Raw genomic sequence first — 14,614 nt, 5'->3', positions numbered from 1 at the left:
TATGTTTTGAAGTCAGGGATTGTGATGCCTCCTGCTTTGTTCTTTTTCTTTAGGATTTCTTTAGCTATTCGGGGTCTTTTGTTGCCCCATATAAATTTTAGTATTCTTTTTTCTATTTCTGTGAAGAATGTCATTGGGATTCTGATTGGGATTGCATTGAATCTGTAGATTGCTTTAGGTAATATAGACATTTTAACTATGTTTATTCTTCCAATCCACGTGCATGGGATATCTTTCCATTTCTTTATGTCATCATGGATTTCTTTCAATAATGTCTTGTAGTTCTCATTGTATAGGTCCTTCACCTCCTTGGTAAGATTTATTCCTAGGTATTTTATTCTTTTTGATGCAATTGTAAATGGTATTATCTTTTTGAGCTCTCTTTCTGTTAGTTCATTATTAGCATATAGAAATGCAACTGATTTTTGTAGATTGATTTTGTACCCTGCAACTTTGCTGTAGTTGTTGATTGTTTCTAATAGTTTTCCAACAGATTCTTTAGGGTTTTCTATATATACAATCATGTCATCTGCAAATAGCGAGAGTTTCTCTTCTTCGTTACCTATTTGGATTCCTTTTATTCCTTTTTCTTGCCTAATTGCTCTGGCCAAAACCTCCAGTACTATGTTGAACAGGAGTGGTGAGAGTGGGCAGCCCTGCCTCGTTCCTGTTCTCAGAGGAATGGCTTTCAGTCTTTCCCCGTTGAGTATGATGTTGGCTGTGGGTTTGTCATATATGGCCTTTATTATGTTGATGTACTTTCCTTCTATTCCCATTTTATTGACAGTTTTTATCATAAATGGATGTTGTATCTTGTCAAATGCCTTCTCTGCGTCTATTGAGATGATCATGTGGTTTTTATTCTTTGTTTTGTTGATGTGATGTATCACGTTGATTGATTTGCGGATGTTGAACCATCCCTGTGTCCCTGGTATAAATCCCACTTGATCATGGTGTATGATCTTTTTAATGTATTGTTGTATTCGGTTTGCCAATATTTTGTTGAGGATTTTTGCATCAATGTTCATCAGCAATATTGGCCTGTAATTTTCTTTCTTTGTATTGTCTTTGTCTGGTTTTGGTATCAGGGTGATGTTGGCCTCATAGAATGATTTAGGAAGTGTTCCATCTTCTTCTATTTTTTGGAATAGTTTGAGAAGGATGGGTATTAAATCTTCTTTGAATGTTTGGTAAAATTCACCGGAGAAGCCATCTGGTCCTGGACTTTTATTTTTTGGGAGGTTTTTGATTACTATTTCAATCTCTTTACTTGTGATTGGTCTATTCAGATTCTCCATTTCTTCTTGGTTCAATTTTGGGAGGTTGTATAAGTCTAAGAATTTATCCATTTCTTCTAGATTGTCCAATTTGTTGGCATATAATTTCTCATAGTATTCTCTTATAATCCTCTGTATTTCCATGGTATCCGTTGTAATTTCTCCTCTTTCATTTCTAATTTTATTTACTTGAGCCTTTTCTCTTTTTTTCTTAGTAAGCCTGAGTAGCACACATTTTAAAATATTTTTAATGACTTATCTGTCAAAGATAAGACTTTGTGATTCCCAGCTAGCTGCTTAAAGCTATTGCTTAAATCTCTCATTAATATTAAATAGTGGTGGTTTTCCACAGACTGGTATTAAGTTGCCATTGGTATTGGATAAGTGGGTTTTGGGAGAGAAATGATTAAGTAACTCCAAATTTAATTACTGTTTTGCTTTCCTTTTGTATACTTGTAGAAAATTCTAGCAAAATAGGGTTAGCTAATAAAGATAGAAAAAATCGACCCATGCAGCAGGAAGAGGAATATCGAATTCAGATGGAATTAAATCGGTATTACTTGAGAAAAGATTCCCTCTCTGTGGCTGTATCTTCAGAGCAAAGCTTTTATGAGACAGAAACGGCTCGTACACCTTCTAGCCGTGGTAAGCAACTCAAAAAGTTGACAACAAACTCATACATTGTTGTCATAGAGCAAAGTAAACTTAATTTTGGCCGCTTCGAAATGGAGTTTAGTAATGAAAAAACAAAAGATCCATACTGTAAGAAGGTTTAAATTTATAAGTTGATCTAACCACAGTATTATAGTGATGCACTGGCACATGTATGCTACAGTATCCTTTTTTGATTGTGTAGTTTTGTAAATCATGATTTAGTCTAAGGAAAGTCAATTTACAAAAATGTAGATTTACACAAAGGGTAAATTGGAGGTAATTATTAATTTCATCAAATTCTTATGTGCTCGTATAATGATTTACAGTAGATTCCTTTAAGATTCCTTCTCTATTAATCTCTCTATTAATTATATGTAAATATTTTTATGCAGTTTACTTTGCATTTACAGGTGTTTCAGAATGTACAAGCATTAATACCATAAATAATAAGAATCAACTTAAGTATGTAATGTTGAACTAAATAAAAAATTAAAGTCTGCTCAATAAATTTTGGCCATAACAAACTTCATTTGCATGAGGGTAAAACAATCTCTAGAAAGAGGGCAGTAAAACACAAATAGAATTCTGAATAATATATTGAGCTCTTTTTTTTAAAAGAAATAGCTGTATCCATATAAACCAGAGATTGCAAGATATTTATACTATTTTAAAATCTGAATTTTAACTCCTAAATTGTCATATGACACTTAAAAATATATCATGTAATAATGCATTCATATATTAAAAAAAAAAAAAGTTCACCAGTAGGATAGCTTAACCTTTTGTTAACCTATATTCAGTGGAGTTTTTACTATGCCATTAATATCTTGGATCCAAATAAATTACCCTATTGGAAGTAACATAAAATTTAGGGCATCATATCTGACATAAAATATGTCAGATAATCTGAAGGAAAAATTATATTGTGTATTAACTTACTTTAAAGGCGTGAAATACAATTGACAAAGTTTAATTCTCTCTAGAGGAAGAAGTTTTCTTCTCCATGGCTGATATGGACATGTCCCATAGTCTCTCTTCTCTTCCACCCCTTGGAGACCCCCCAAATATGGACCTTGAATTATCACTAACTAGTACATACACAAATACGCCAGCAGGATCTCCATTAAGTGCTACTGTGGTAAAGTATTATTTAATTTTTGTTCTATTCTCGAAAAGTTGGCTTCTAAAATTCTGCACTTTATTCATGTGTTTTAAAAATATTCTTCTGTAATATGAAAACAACCACGAACAGACACATAGAGACAGAGATTCTGGATTGGTGGTTACCAGAGGGGGAGGGGGGAGGGGGGAGGGAGTAAGGGATGATTAGGCACACGTGTGTGGTGATGGAGTGTGATTAGTATTTGGGTGGTGAACATGATGGTAATCTATGCAGAAATAGAAGTATAATGATGTACACCTGAAATTTATACAATGTTATAAACCAATGTCACTGCAATAAAAAAAAAAATTCTTCTGTAGCTTCAGCCAACCTGGGGAGAATTCCTTGAGCATCATAAAGAACAGCCGGTAAGAGGGTCAACATTGCCATCCAACCTAGTTCATCCAGCACCTTTACAGAAGACTTGTAAGTAAAAATAAGACATTTGATAGTTTCCACTAGAATTTTTAAAAATTAAAAAATTAAAAAAATATTTGTTTTTAAAAAATGCCATTCTACTGTTTCTTTTCTTTTCCTTCATAAATGTTTTTTTGGTCTAGGCCATTTAACAAAGTTTAGAAACAAAATGAAACTTTTTTTTTTGTGAGGAAGGTCAGCCCTTAGCTAACATCCATGCCAATCCTCCTCTTTTTGCTGAGGAAGACCGGCCCTGTGCTAACATCTATTGCTAATCCTCCTCCTTTTTTTTCCCGTTTTCTCCCTGAAGCCCCCAGTAGATAGTTGTATGTCATAGTTGCACATCCTTCTAGTTGCTGTATGTGGGATGCCGCCTGAGCATGACCTGAGAAGCAGTGCGTCGGTGCACACCCGGGATCCGAACCCCGGGCCACCAGTAGCGGAGCGTGCGCACTTAACCGCTAAGCCACAGGGCCGGCCAGGAAACATTGTTGAACAGTTCCCTGTGACATGTTTTAGAATAGTTGCCCATGGATTGTATTCTTTGTGTATTTAAATACTTAAATATTTAATACTTAAGTATTTAAATACTTAAGTGTATCGTTAAGTTTCATATTATTGCAGTTTAAAGAGTCTCAATCACCCATCTGATTTTCGTTTCATTCTTTACACTTTCCTTGAAAGAGAACCCCGGGTTTCTTCTTTGCAAAATTTGATTAAAATAGACACAAGGCTTAAAGGAAAATTTGGCGAGCAGCTTTTGGTTAATCTCTGACTTTTCCAATACAGTTTTATTAATGCAAAAGCTCTGTTCATATGTTTCCTATTGTAACATACTCTTTTGTACTCTAAGTATGAAGGATCCTGGATGTAAATGCAGAAAGATTACAGTTTATTTTACTTGTTTAGTATCATTCAAACTGTTGTGTGATCATCTGTTTTTAAAACTAATACATGAGTAAATGTTTTATAATTTTGATATAATGGATTGTGTTTAAATATTAAATTATATATATATATATAATTTTAACACATATTTCAGCTCTCCCATCTAGATCTGTTTCAGTGGATGAATCCAGGCCTGAACTTATTTTTAGACTAGCTGTGGGAACTTTTTCAATCTCTGTGCTTCACATTGATCCTTTATCTCCACCTGAAACGTCATTGAACCTTAATCCATTGACACCTATGGCGATAGCTTTCTTTACTTGTATAGAAAAGATTGATCCAGCAAGATTTTCAACAGAAGATTTTAAGTCTTTCCGAGCAATATTTGCAGAAGCTTGCTCACATGATCACCTTAGGTAAACTCTTGCGTATTTATTCACAATCCTTGAAAAAGAACCAAATGTGGCCTTTTGTATCCATCTATCTACCTCTCTCCATTTGTTTTTCTAATTCATATTTTATTTGTAAATGAGTGGAATGAGTGAGGTTTTCTTGCAGTGCTGCAAAGATGTTTACCATAGAATCTCTTGTTTAGGTTATTTGGCATGTGGAATATTCAAATATAAGATCTAGATAATCTGGAGTTTTCTGAATTGTTTTTCTTTAGTTCCCTGGCCTGCTCTTGTCAAGTTTCTTTGACCACATTTTGCCCTCATTCCCACTGACACCATTACAATCGTAAAAATAGTTCTTGTCGCTGGCTTAGCAGAGATGGCAGTAGTGGGGAGAGTAGAGTGGACTAGTGAGAAGGGTGCTACATCTTCAACTTCCGCTTAAAAAAATTAAATCAAGCCAGATAGCCAATGATCTTTTCATGGGTTAAGTCCTAATAGATGAGGAGATCATTAAATTTGTAAGTAAAATATTGTTAATGTGACATACTATTTATTTTTACATGAAAGTGACATATAAATTGTCGACTTCTGTTATTTTATACACTGGTTTAGAGAGATATATTAATTTTTTAGAAAATACTTTGGGCTTTTATTTTACCTTAGCTTTTTTAATGTATTAATATTATTATGCAAAGTACTTTTTATACCTGGCAAAGGAAACTCTGCAGATTAGGACTGTAGTATTTTTTTTTTATTTTAATTTTTATTTATTTTTTTGCTGAGGAAGATTCGCCCTGAGCTAACATCTGTTACCAATTTTCCTCTTTTTGCTTGAGGAAGATTCGCCCTGAGCTAACACCTGTGCCAGTCTCCCTCTATTTTGTATGTGGGTTGCTGCCACAACAGCATGGCTGATGAGTGGTGTAGGTCCACACCTGGGAGCTGAACCTGGGCCCCGACGTGGAGTGTGCTGAACTTAACTAAGGCCGTGGGGCTGGCCCAGGATCATAGTATTTATAATCAAACTGCAAAAACATTTTTTTTTCTTCCCATGTGTGACAAAGTTTCAAATGTGTGCTAGCAGGAAATATTACAAAAACTACAGGTAGATCTTCATTTGAGCTCCACTGACTGAAGTTTTTAAAATGTTGCATGATGCTTCTAGATAATTTTAAGAAACTGTTACGTGTATTTTACAAATTTAAGAGATTTTATCCACTGCCGTATAAATTTTAAAATGTGGAAGAAGGAAGGGCAGTTTTGGGAAATAAATATATCCTGGATAATTTCCTATCAACAACTGATTTCTTTATCTTATGTCAGGGAATGGGAAATCTAAAACAGTTTTTCTGGTTAGTACCCTTAGGAATATTAGTTATTACCAACAACTTGAAATTGTCAGAATAGCTAGGTAATTGTTATACTTTGTTAACACTTGTGTGCTATTCTTTGACACATTGTTTAATCTAGAAATATATGGATACTCTTAAATGCTGCATTTTTTATAATAGATTTATAGGCACTGGCATCAAAGTATCCTATGAACAAAGACAAAGATCAGCTTCCCGATATTTTAGTACCGATATGTCCATTGGGCAAATGGAACTTTTGGAGTGCCTGTTTCCAACTGATTTTCATTCTGCTCCTCCTCACTATACAGAGGTAAATGCTAGATACTTTTCCTTTTGCATTATTCTTTCGATTTGTCTTGCTTTTTAAGAATTGTATAAACAGTAATGATTTTCTTAAAAAAGGTATAGGAAGTCATATAGGAAGGAGTTTTTGTGTGTGTGTGCACGTTTGTATTTTGTTGAAACAGATTTTTTAAGTATGGCATTCAAGGCCATATAAGAGTCTGTTAGAATTTTTAATTTAGAGTTGACTTGTTTTAGAGTGGCAAACAGGTTATGGCACCAGTGACTTCATTCATCAATAGAACTCTTCATTCAAAAGAGTTCTGTTATTCAACAAATACTTATGAATGCCTGCTGTGTGCTAAGCACTGTTCAAGACAAGCAAAATGTCTTGTGTTCATTTATTATTAATCTGATTTTTTCCTATCCTAATAACGTGTTCTAGAGAAGCTTTTCAAAGCTATCAAAATGACAGTTATTGCTGTTACTTTGCCCTTGTATGCTATTTTCAGAGCACTTTCGGGGGCATTACTTTACTTGAGTCCTCACCTGCGTTTTGCAGATGAGATACCAAGTGTCACATAAGTTAACTAACTGGTCTAAGATTCACATTGTAGTGAGGGACAGAAATGAAACTTAGACCCAGCTTTTCTGACTTCAGAAGCTCTTCCTGCTATTATGTTAGCACCTGTGTTAATTCATGTGAGTAATTATAGCTTACTATCTTTATCTTTGTTTTTCAGCTTTTAATGTTCCATTCCAAAGAACGAACTGATTCCCATCCCCCCATGTGTCTTCAGCTTCATTATAAGCATTCTGAGCATAAAGGACCCCAGGTAATAGATTTTTTTCTGTGATTACCACCTGTAAATTTTCATTTGATATATATTTTGTCACAATTGTAAGGTTTTAACTTAATTTTATAGTATTATTAGTGATTATATTAATGCTTTTGTATTTTTTAAAGGGTAATCAAGCAAGACTTAGTTCTGTTCCTCAGAAGGCAGAATTACAAATTAAATTAAATCCAGTATTTTGTGAGCTGGATATCAGTATTGTGGACAGGTTAAATTCCTTGCTTCAACCACAGAAACTTACTACAGTGGAGATGATGGCGTCTCACATGTATACTTCATATAATAAGCATATTAGTCTGGTGAGTATTCAAAAAGTTGCAAATGCTAACCATAATTATAGCTAGCTAATGGGCGTATTTCTGAGCTTGAGTATTTTTTTTTTTTTTCTGAGGAAGATTAGCCCTGAGCTAATATCCGTTGCCAATCCTCCTCTTTTTGCTGAGGAAGATTGGCCCTGGGCCAACATCTGTGCCCATCTTCCTCTGCTTTATATGGGACGCCGCCACAGCATGGCTTGACAAGCAGTGTGTTGGTGCGCACCCAGGATCCGAACCTGCAAACCCCGGGCCGTGGAAGTGGAGCACGAAAACTTAACTGCTACGCCACTAGGCTGGCCCCTGAGCTTAAGTATTCTTAATAGGATAAATAGCATATATTATTAAAACAGGATTATTTTTAATAATGAAAAAATGGAAACATCTTTTATGTCTAGCTAGTAGGCAGCCAAATAAATTTTGCTAAAATACTGAATGAAATTTTATGCGGCTGTTTTAAATGATGGTTATAAAAGATGGTGCAGCAACATGAAGAAAGCTCATGAAGAAGTATTAAGCAAAAAAGTAGAATATATTATTCCACATAAATAAATTTTATCACAACTGTGTAAATAAAATTGATGTATAGAAAAAAAATGGATAGAAATATACCAATTGGTAGCATTGATTGTTAGAGTAGTAGAATTAGATTTTATTTCCTTTCTTGTTTATCTGAATTTTATAAACTGTGATTATAATATCTTCACAAAGTTTTATCTATTCATACATTTAACAAACTACTTGAGCTACCTATAAAATGTAGCTCATATAATATAGGATATACTTCTGAAAATGGGAACATACTTTATAGTATTGTGTTGTTGAACATCACATTATATCACTTAGATCTGGTGCTTGGTGTTTTTTCTAAGCAAATCAAGTCAGTTAGAGTTGCAAGGAGTCTTAGGAATTTTGAGGCTGTAGGACCGGAAACAGAGACAACTTTGGTTAAAAAGAAAAGGAAAAAGATATTTTATTTTTCTGCTTACTTCCTTCTCCCTTAATTAGTGGTGAGTATTCACTTTAAATCAGCGTTGTGTATTTTTTATTGTCACCAATTGCTAGTTATTTTAAGTTGTCTGGGGCTAGTGTCTATGTTTGCTGTTAGCCATAGATGTATTGGGATGATGGTTTAATCTCTTGGGTTATTTCTGCTGAGAGTGGGGATTAGTATTAGAAAGTTAAATAGGGGAGAAAAAGAATAGGTTTGTTAAAAATCCAAGTCTAGCATACAAGGGAACTTTCTAATCTAGGACATTAGAGACTGATTCATAAAATCAAGGCGTGTTGTCACCTACAGTGTACTCTGGACTAAAGTTTTATCGATTTTAGAGAAAAAATAGGAATAGACTTTTATCTAAAGGGCATGTTCTTTGACCCTTTTATTATAACATGGCTTTGAGTAAATGGTGTATGTGTATTTTGGTTTCCAAGAGCCATCAGATGGGATTATACCCTTGGGTTGGATGGGAGCTCAGAGTGAGTCATTTTGTGAATATTTATTTAGAAATGATGATGTGCCAAGCTCTGGGCTTAGTCCAGGAAATACAAAAATGAGTCAGGGATGGGCTTTTGCATATGGCATAATTCATCTGATTTCATCTTGAATCTTTAGAGCAGCATATTGGTAGATAAATCCTTAAAATGGAATGTTGGGTGCTACAGTGATTTTTGACTGTATTAAATTTGCTGATAAGCTAGTTTACACATTATTCTTTTTTAGACTATCGTGAGATATATATGCATCTGTAGTGCCTGTGTCTTCACTTTGGTTCAGTTTCTATTTTGATATATTTTTGTTTTTTTATATGAGAGTTTAACTTTTACCAATAGTTGTGACTTTTATCAATAGCTATTGTATTATAAAATTTCATTACACTAAATTACTATGGTAATAGTTAATTTGAATTATATTTTAATGCATTATACTGAATGAGGAAATGGTGATTGTACATATTGTAATGTTGAATAGTAATGTCATTTATGTTTATTTACTTAACATTTTGGCATATTTTTGATGTTTTGTGTTTTAGCACAAGGCTTTCACTGAAGTATTTCTAGATGATTCACATAATCCTGCAAATTGTCGGATATCAGTACAAGTTGCCACACCAGCGTTAAACCTTTCTGTTCGCTTCCCAATACCTGATCTTCGATCAGATCAAGAAAGAGGACCATGGTTTAAGAAGTCACTTCAGAAGGAGATCCTTCATTTAGCATTCACAGATCTAGAATTTAAGACTGAATTCATAGGAGGATCAACCCCAGAGCAAATTAAATTGGAACTTACCTTTAGAGAACTAGTTGGTAAGATTTAACGTGCCTATAAAGGAGCCAGACTAGAAACAAACAACTGCCACTGAAATGTAAATCATGAAAAAATATCTGACAGCCCCACAATATCATAAAATTAAAGAATATTATGTTAGAAAACAAGAGTAACAGCTTTTTTCTAGTATTGTATACAAATATGTCATGTAAGTCGGTTTTTTAGAAGAAATTATCAAGCACGATGGTTTATTTACTTTGTTAAAATACTTGTTTTCTGCAGGGGAATAGAGTGCTTTAGCCTACATTTTTATTACCAGCTACCACTTACTTGTAGGGCTACTAGTAGCCAGAATTTAATGAGTACTACTCTGTGTTAGCTACTGTGCTGAGCACTTCACACACGTTATTTTGTTTCTTTTAATCATCATAGTTACAGTAGGCTTATTATTTCCAATTATTTTTATCATTTGTAAGTAAGGAATCTATAGACTGAAGGTGAGGTACCTTCCAAGGTCACATAGTAGTAAATGCAGAACCAAGATTCAAACCAAGTCTGACACTAGAGCTTGAGCTTTCAACCATCATTCTAATCTCAGATGACTTGTTTTTGTGAAACCTGTTTTAAGTTTTTCTCTATTACTTTGCTTTTGTCATCTCATGAGATATGTAGACTTAGAGGGAACCAAGTCTATGAAGAACTCTGGAAGATCCCGATGTTTTAGCCTGTGATTCCTAGACATCCTGCCTCTGTCATCACTGCACCTCTTCACCACCCTGTCCCCACCACACCCTCTTCTTCCACCACATCCCTCTCTGCTCATCTCCTTCTCTGGGAATAGGCTGCAAAGTTTCTCTTCCCTGTTCTGGGTTTTACACATCTTTAGAGATATTTAAAATTAACTGTTGCTGATTATGACTTCATGAAAGGGCCTTTTGGGGTTATCTGATCTTCCCTTATCTCTAGTGGTAAGAAACTCATTATTTTGGAGGAAAGTCATTCTTTGTAAAATGGAATGAAAAAACGTGTATAGGGTTATTGTGAATAGAGGTAATTCTTATAGTGCTTGGTACAAAATAGACGTTTAAGAAATGTAGTTATTATATCTCTGTTGCTAGATTAATTGCATAAACCTATATGAGGAATAACCAAGTGGTACTCAGTAAGTGGTAACTGCTGTATTTACTATATCATGATTATGCACCTATACATTAAACATTGAACAGAAAACAGTGTCTTTATCTGCTCATCCTGTCTCCCCACACGTTCACATGAAACAGGAACAAATAAATAATTGCTGTAGACTTAATGTTGCATTGTGTCCCTGATTCAAAGGATCTTTGCTCTTCTAAGGAGGAAAGTATCTTTTCTTATAGTACTTGAGAAGAAAAGCATTTCAGTTAATCAGTCTTGTTTTATTAGGCTCATTCCAGGAAGATAAAGGAGAACCATCTGTTAAGTTTTTCCATGTGTCTAGTGGAGTAGATGGAGATGCAACATCATCAGATGACTTTGACTGGCCACGGTGAGTAAGCAAATGCATACGATACATATATTTAATGAAATTTTCCTTTCAAAAATAAATTGCTGTAGTCTTTTCAGCTGACGTTTTGGCTGTTAAATTTAAGCTACAAATATTCAGCCTTGATGAGAGAACCCAGAGGAAGATGGATAATTTAAATAAAAATATATATTGAGTACTGCTCTGTGAAAGGTGTATGTTAGATATGGTGAGAGATGGAAGTATAAAATGCTTTCTCTGGTCTCGTTACCTAGTCTAATTAGAGGGACAAAAGAATCATTAACCATTTTAAAAATAGTTCAAAGCCACAGCAGAAGAGATATCATATGGTACTATTTGGTTAGTCAGCAAATGAATTTTATAGTCAGTGATTGCTTTAGGACAGGTTTTCAAATCTTGGGAGCTTTTATAAAATACTGATTCATGGGCCCTTCCCTGAGATATACTGGGCTAGAGCCTGCACATCAGTATAGTTTAAAAATTATACCAGGTGGTTGCAACGCGCAGGTGGACTTAGAGAACCACTGCTTTAGGACTTCTCAGGCAGCAGATGTCATTCCTTAAATTAGCCTGGTAGTAGACTTGGGTTATATTTAAAAGAACTTAGTTTACTTGAAATAATGATCCATTATTATATTGAAAACTAAGTATCTGAAGTTTCTCTAAGAATTCAAGTGATCTTTTTTGAGTTAATTTTCTGCCTGTTTTCTTTTATATCCCCGCCCCCGGTATATCAGACCTGTCAGACTCTTAGGACAGACATTATCAGTACATGCCTGTTAATCAGCAGGAGTTTAGAGCATGAGTTTTCGTTGTAAGAAACGAGTCTATTTCAATTAGGTAATTTGGAAGCACAATTTATTAGGATATCTATAAATTAGGAAACAATTGTGATAGTTTATAACTAGAACCAACTGGCACCACTGACTTAGGCAAAAAAAAAGCTGTTATAGGTGCAACACAGCTGTTTTGTTTGAGGGTGCCATGCCTCCTGATGACAATGGGCTGACCTGGTGGTAAAAAGGAGACTGCAAAGCCTTGTGCTAGTGATGTGTCGCAGAGGATTAAGAAAGGAATGACATTACTCTGGAGCAAAAGCTAATGTCATCAAAGGCTGTTAGCCCCTGATATTTCGGGTTTGTAGCTACAAAACAACAACAGCAAGTCTTTTATTATTGAAATTCCTGAAGGACAAGATTACTTTGTTGTTGCAGTTCTGAAACTGTTCCCTAATCAGTCTTGCCTTTTTCCATTTGAACAATTTATATAACATGAAGTTTCTTAGATATGCAAATATTCCATAATAGCAGAACAGACTGCATGTGGAAGGATTTAGTTTAAGGATAATAAGTAGAATTCTTAGGTAAAATTTGCTGGCTGTTAATGAAATTTAAAAATAACCTTTTTGTCCTCAAAAGATCAGATTTCAGTTAGCCAAGTATGAAATGTTAATGCCCTTCTTTTATTTACTTGTTTCATCAGTTCCACACTTGTAAGTTTACAGTATGCTCAGAAGTGGGGGTTACATTAGACGTAATTAGACTTGGTAGAGAAGCTGAATCCTATCAATCATTTAATCAATGGTCTTCTTATTAGACCACATTAAAGTTCAAGTTTTGCAGTTTACACTGAGAGCTTGATTTTTTAAATTGTCTTTGCTGTCAGAATTGTACTGAAAATAAACCCACCAGCCATGCACTCCATTTTGGAGAGAATAGCAGCTGAGGAAGAAGAGGAGAGTGATGGCCACTATCAGGAAGAAGAAGAAGGAGGTGCTCATTCCCTGAAAGATGTTTGTGATCTGAGAAGACCAGCCCCGTCTCCCTTCTCTTCCCGTAGAGTAATGTTTGAAAATGAGCAGGTAAAATAAAAGTGTGAGCACACAAAGAAGGAATCGTCCTCTGTCATTCAGCAGTGCTTTTAATTCTTTATCTGTTCAAAAATACTTTGTGTACTGTTTTTGCTAGGTTTTTAACTCCAAGTTTGAATAATATATATTATTTTCTTGGTTAAAAGTTAAAAGTTACATGCTTATTTATTTGCTCACATACCAAGTCCTATGGATAGGGTCAGAAGATGGTACTGCTATTTTAGATAAAAATGGTTATTTGATGCCTTTTTTTGCACTAAACTATTATATTTTAGATGGTGATGCCTGGAGACCCTGTAGAAATGACAGAGTTTCAGGATAAAGCAATCAGCAACTCGCACTATGTGCTGGAACTTACATTACCCAATATTCATATAACTCTACCTAATAAAGGCTTTTATGAGAAGCTTTATAATAGGTGAGTTTAAACACCTTTGGTTGAATCTTTGGGATTGGACTTTTCTGCCTAACTGCCTTCCTGCCTCCTTATTTCCTTTCTTCCTCCTTTTCTTTCCTTGTTTAATATTCTCTACCATCTCTGTGTGTTGATGGTGTTGATTATAGAACTGTTACCATTATGATGGGCTGTTGTCATGGTGGAGTTTCCTAGCCAGTGAGTCTAGTAACTGGGTTCCTTATGTGTGAGATGTTTATTCCCTCCACCCTCACGTTGCCTGGTTGCCCTCTGTCAGCTTACCACAGGGTGTGGAGCGAATATCTCTTCTATGTGTGCAATGACATGAAAGGAGTTGGGAGATACGTGTATAGAGGGCCAGCAGATACTGGGGTAGAATCAGAATCCAAGAGTCTTTGTGCTAGGAGCATCCCTTCTCATGCTGCAAAAAAGGATTCTGTCAAAATTATAAACTCTAACTTATAAACTTGTGTATAAAAATTTAATTTATTATATTTAAATACCCTTGAACATATATACCAAGCAAATACGTTGAAATAAATGGCGTTCTAGAGTTGGAAGATCATAGCCTCTGAAGACCTTGGACAATTTACCTAGCCTCCCTAAGATCAGCTTCCTCATCTGTAAAATGGAGTTGATACTTGTACCCGCCTCAAAGGCTTGTTTGGAGGATTAAATGGTACAATACTTGAAAGTTCTGAAAATAGTGCCTGGCATACAGTAAGCCCTCAGTAGTCATCTATTATTGTTGTTCCTACCCACTAAAGGAAACCTCTTCTGTAGTATACCTGAAAAATGGTCATGTGGGATTTTAGAAAAAGATGTCCTTAGTGTCTGTCATCAGTAGCTTCCCACGTGTACACAGGTTATTCTAATTTCTCTTAATCTTCAGAAACTCCAAACTGTTTTTTCTGCTGTAGATTTACTTGGTATCAAATAT

The 14,614-nt window shown here is 34.9% G+C and overlaps 1 protein-coding gene across 3 annotated transcripts in view; it reads left to right on the top strand.

Moving 5' to 3' along the window:
• ATG2B (autophagy related 2B) overlaps positions 1-14,614 on the top strand; it is a 75,512-nt gene that overhangs the window by 22,504 nt on the left and 38,394 nt on the right. For 2 of the 3 annotated variants that reach the window (XM_058567649.1, XM_058567651.1), the window contains 11 exons: positions 1,737-1,922; positions 2,915-3,069; positions 3,414-3,519; positions 4,553-4,814; positions 6,305-6,455; positions 7,171-7,263; positions 7,395-7,583; positions 9,632-9,905; positions 11,290-11,392; positions 13,055-13,250; positions 13,535-13,677. In XM_058567649.1, the coding sequence (XP_058423632.1) occupies positions 1,737-1,922; positions 2,915-3,069; positions 3,414-3,519; positions 4,553-4,814; positions 6,305-6,455; positions 7,171-7,263; positions 7,395-7,583; positions 9,632-9,905; positions 11,290-11,392; positions 13,055-13,250; positions 13,535-13,677 (1,858 nt within the window). The remainder of the gene's footprint in view (positions 1-1,736; positions 1,923-2,914; positions 3,070-3,413; positions 3,520-4,552; positions 4,815-6,304; positions 6,456-7,170; positions 7,264-7,394; positions 7,584-9,631; positions 9,906-11,289; positions 11,393-13,054; positions 13,251-13,534; positions 13,678-14,614) is intronic. The other variant, XM_058567650.1, reaches the window with a different exon arrangement.

The sequence above is a fragment of the Diceros bicornis genome, chromosome 24 (genome assembly GCF_020826845.1).
Source record: "Diceros bicornis minor isolate mBicDic1 chromosome 24, mDicBic1.mat.cur, whole genome shotgun sequence".
Lineage (NCBI taxonomy): Eukaryota > Metazoa > Chordata > Mammalia > Perissodactyla > Rhinocerotidae > Diceros > Diceros bicornis.
Note: the sequence above shows the minus strand (reverse complement) of the source record. Positions and strands in the feature narration are given on the sequence as shown.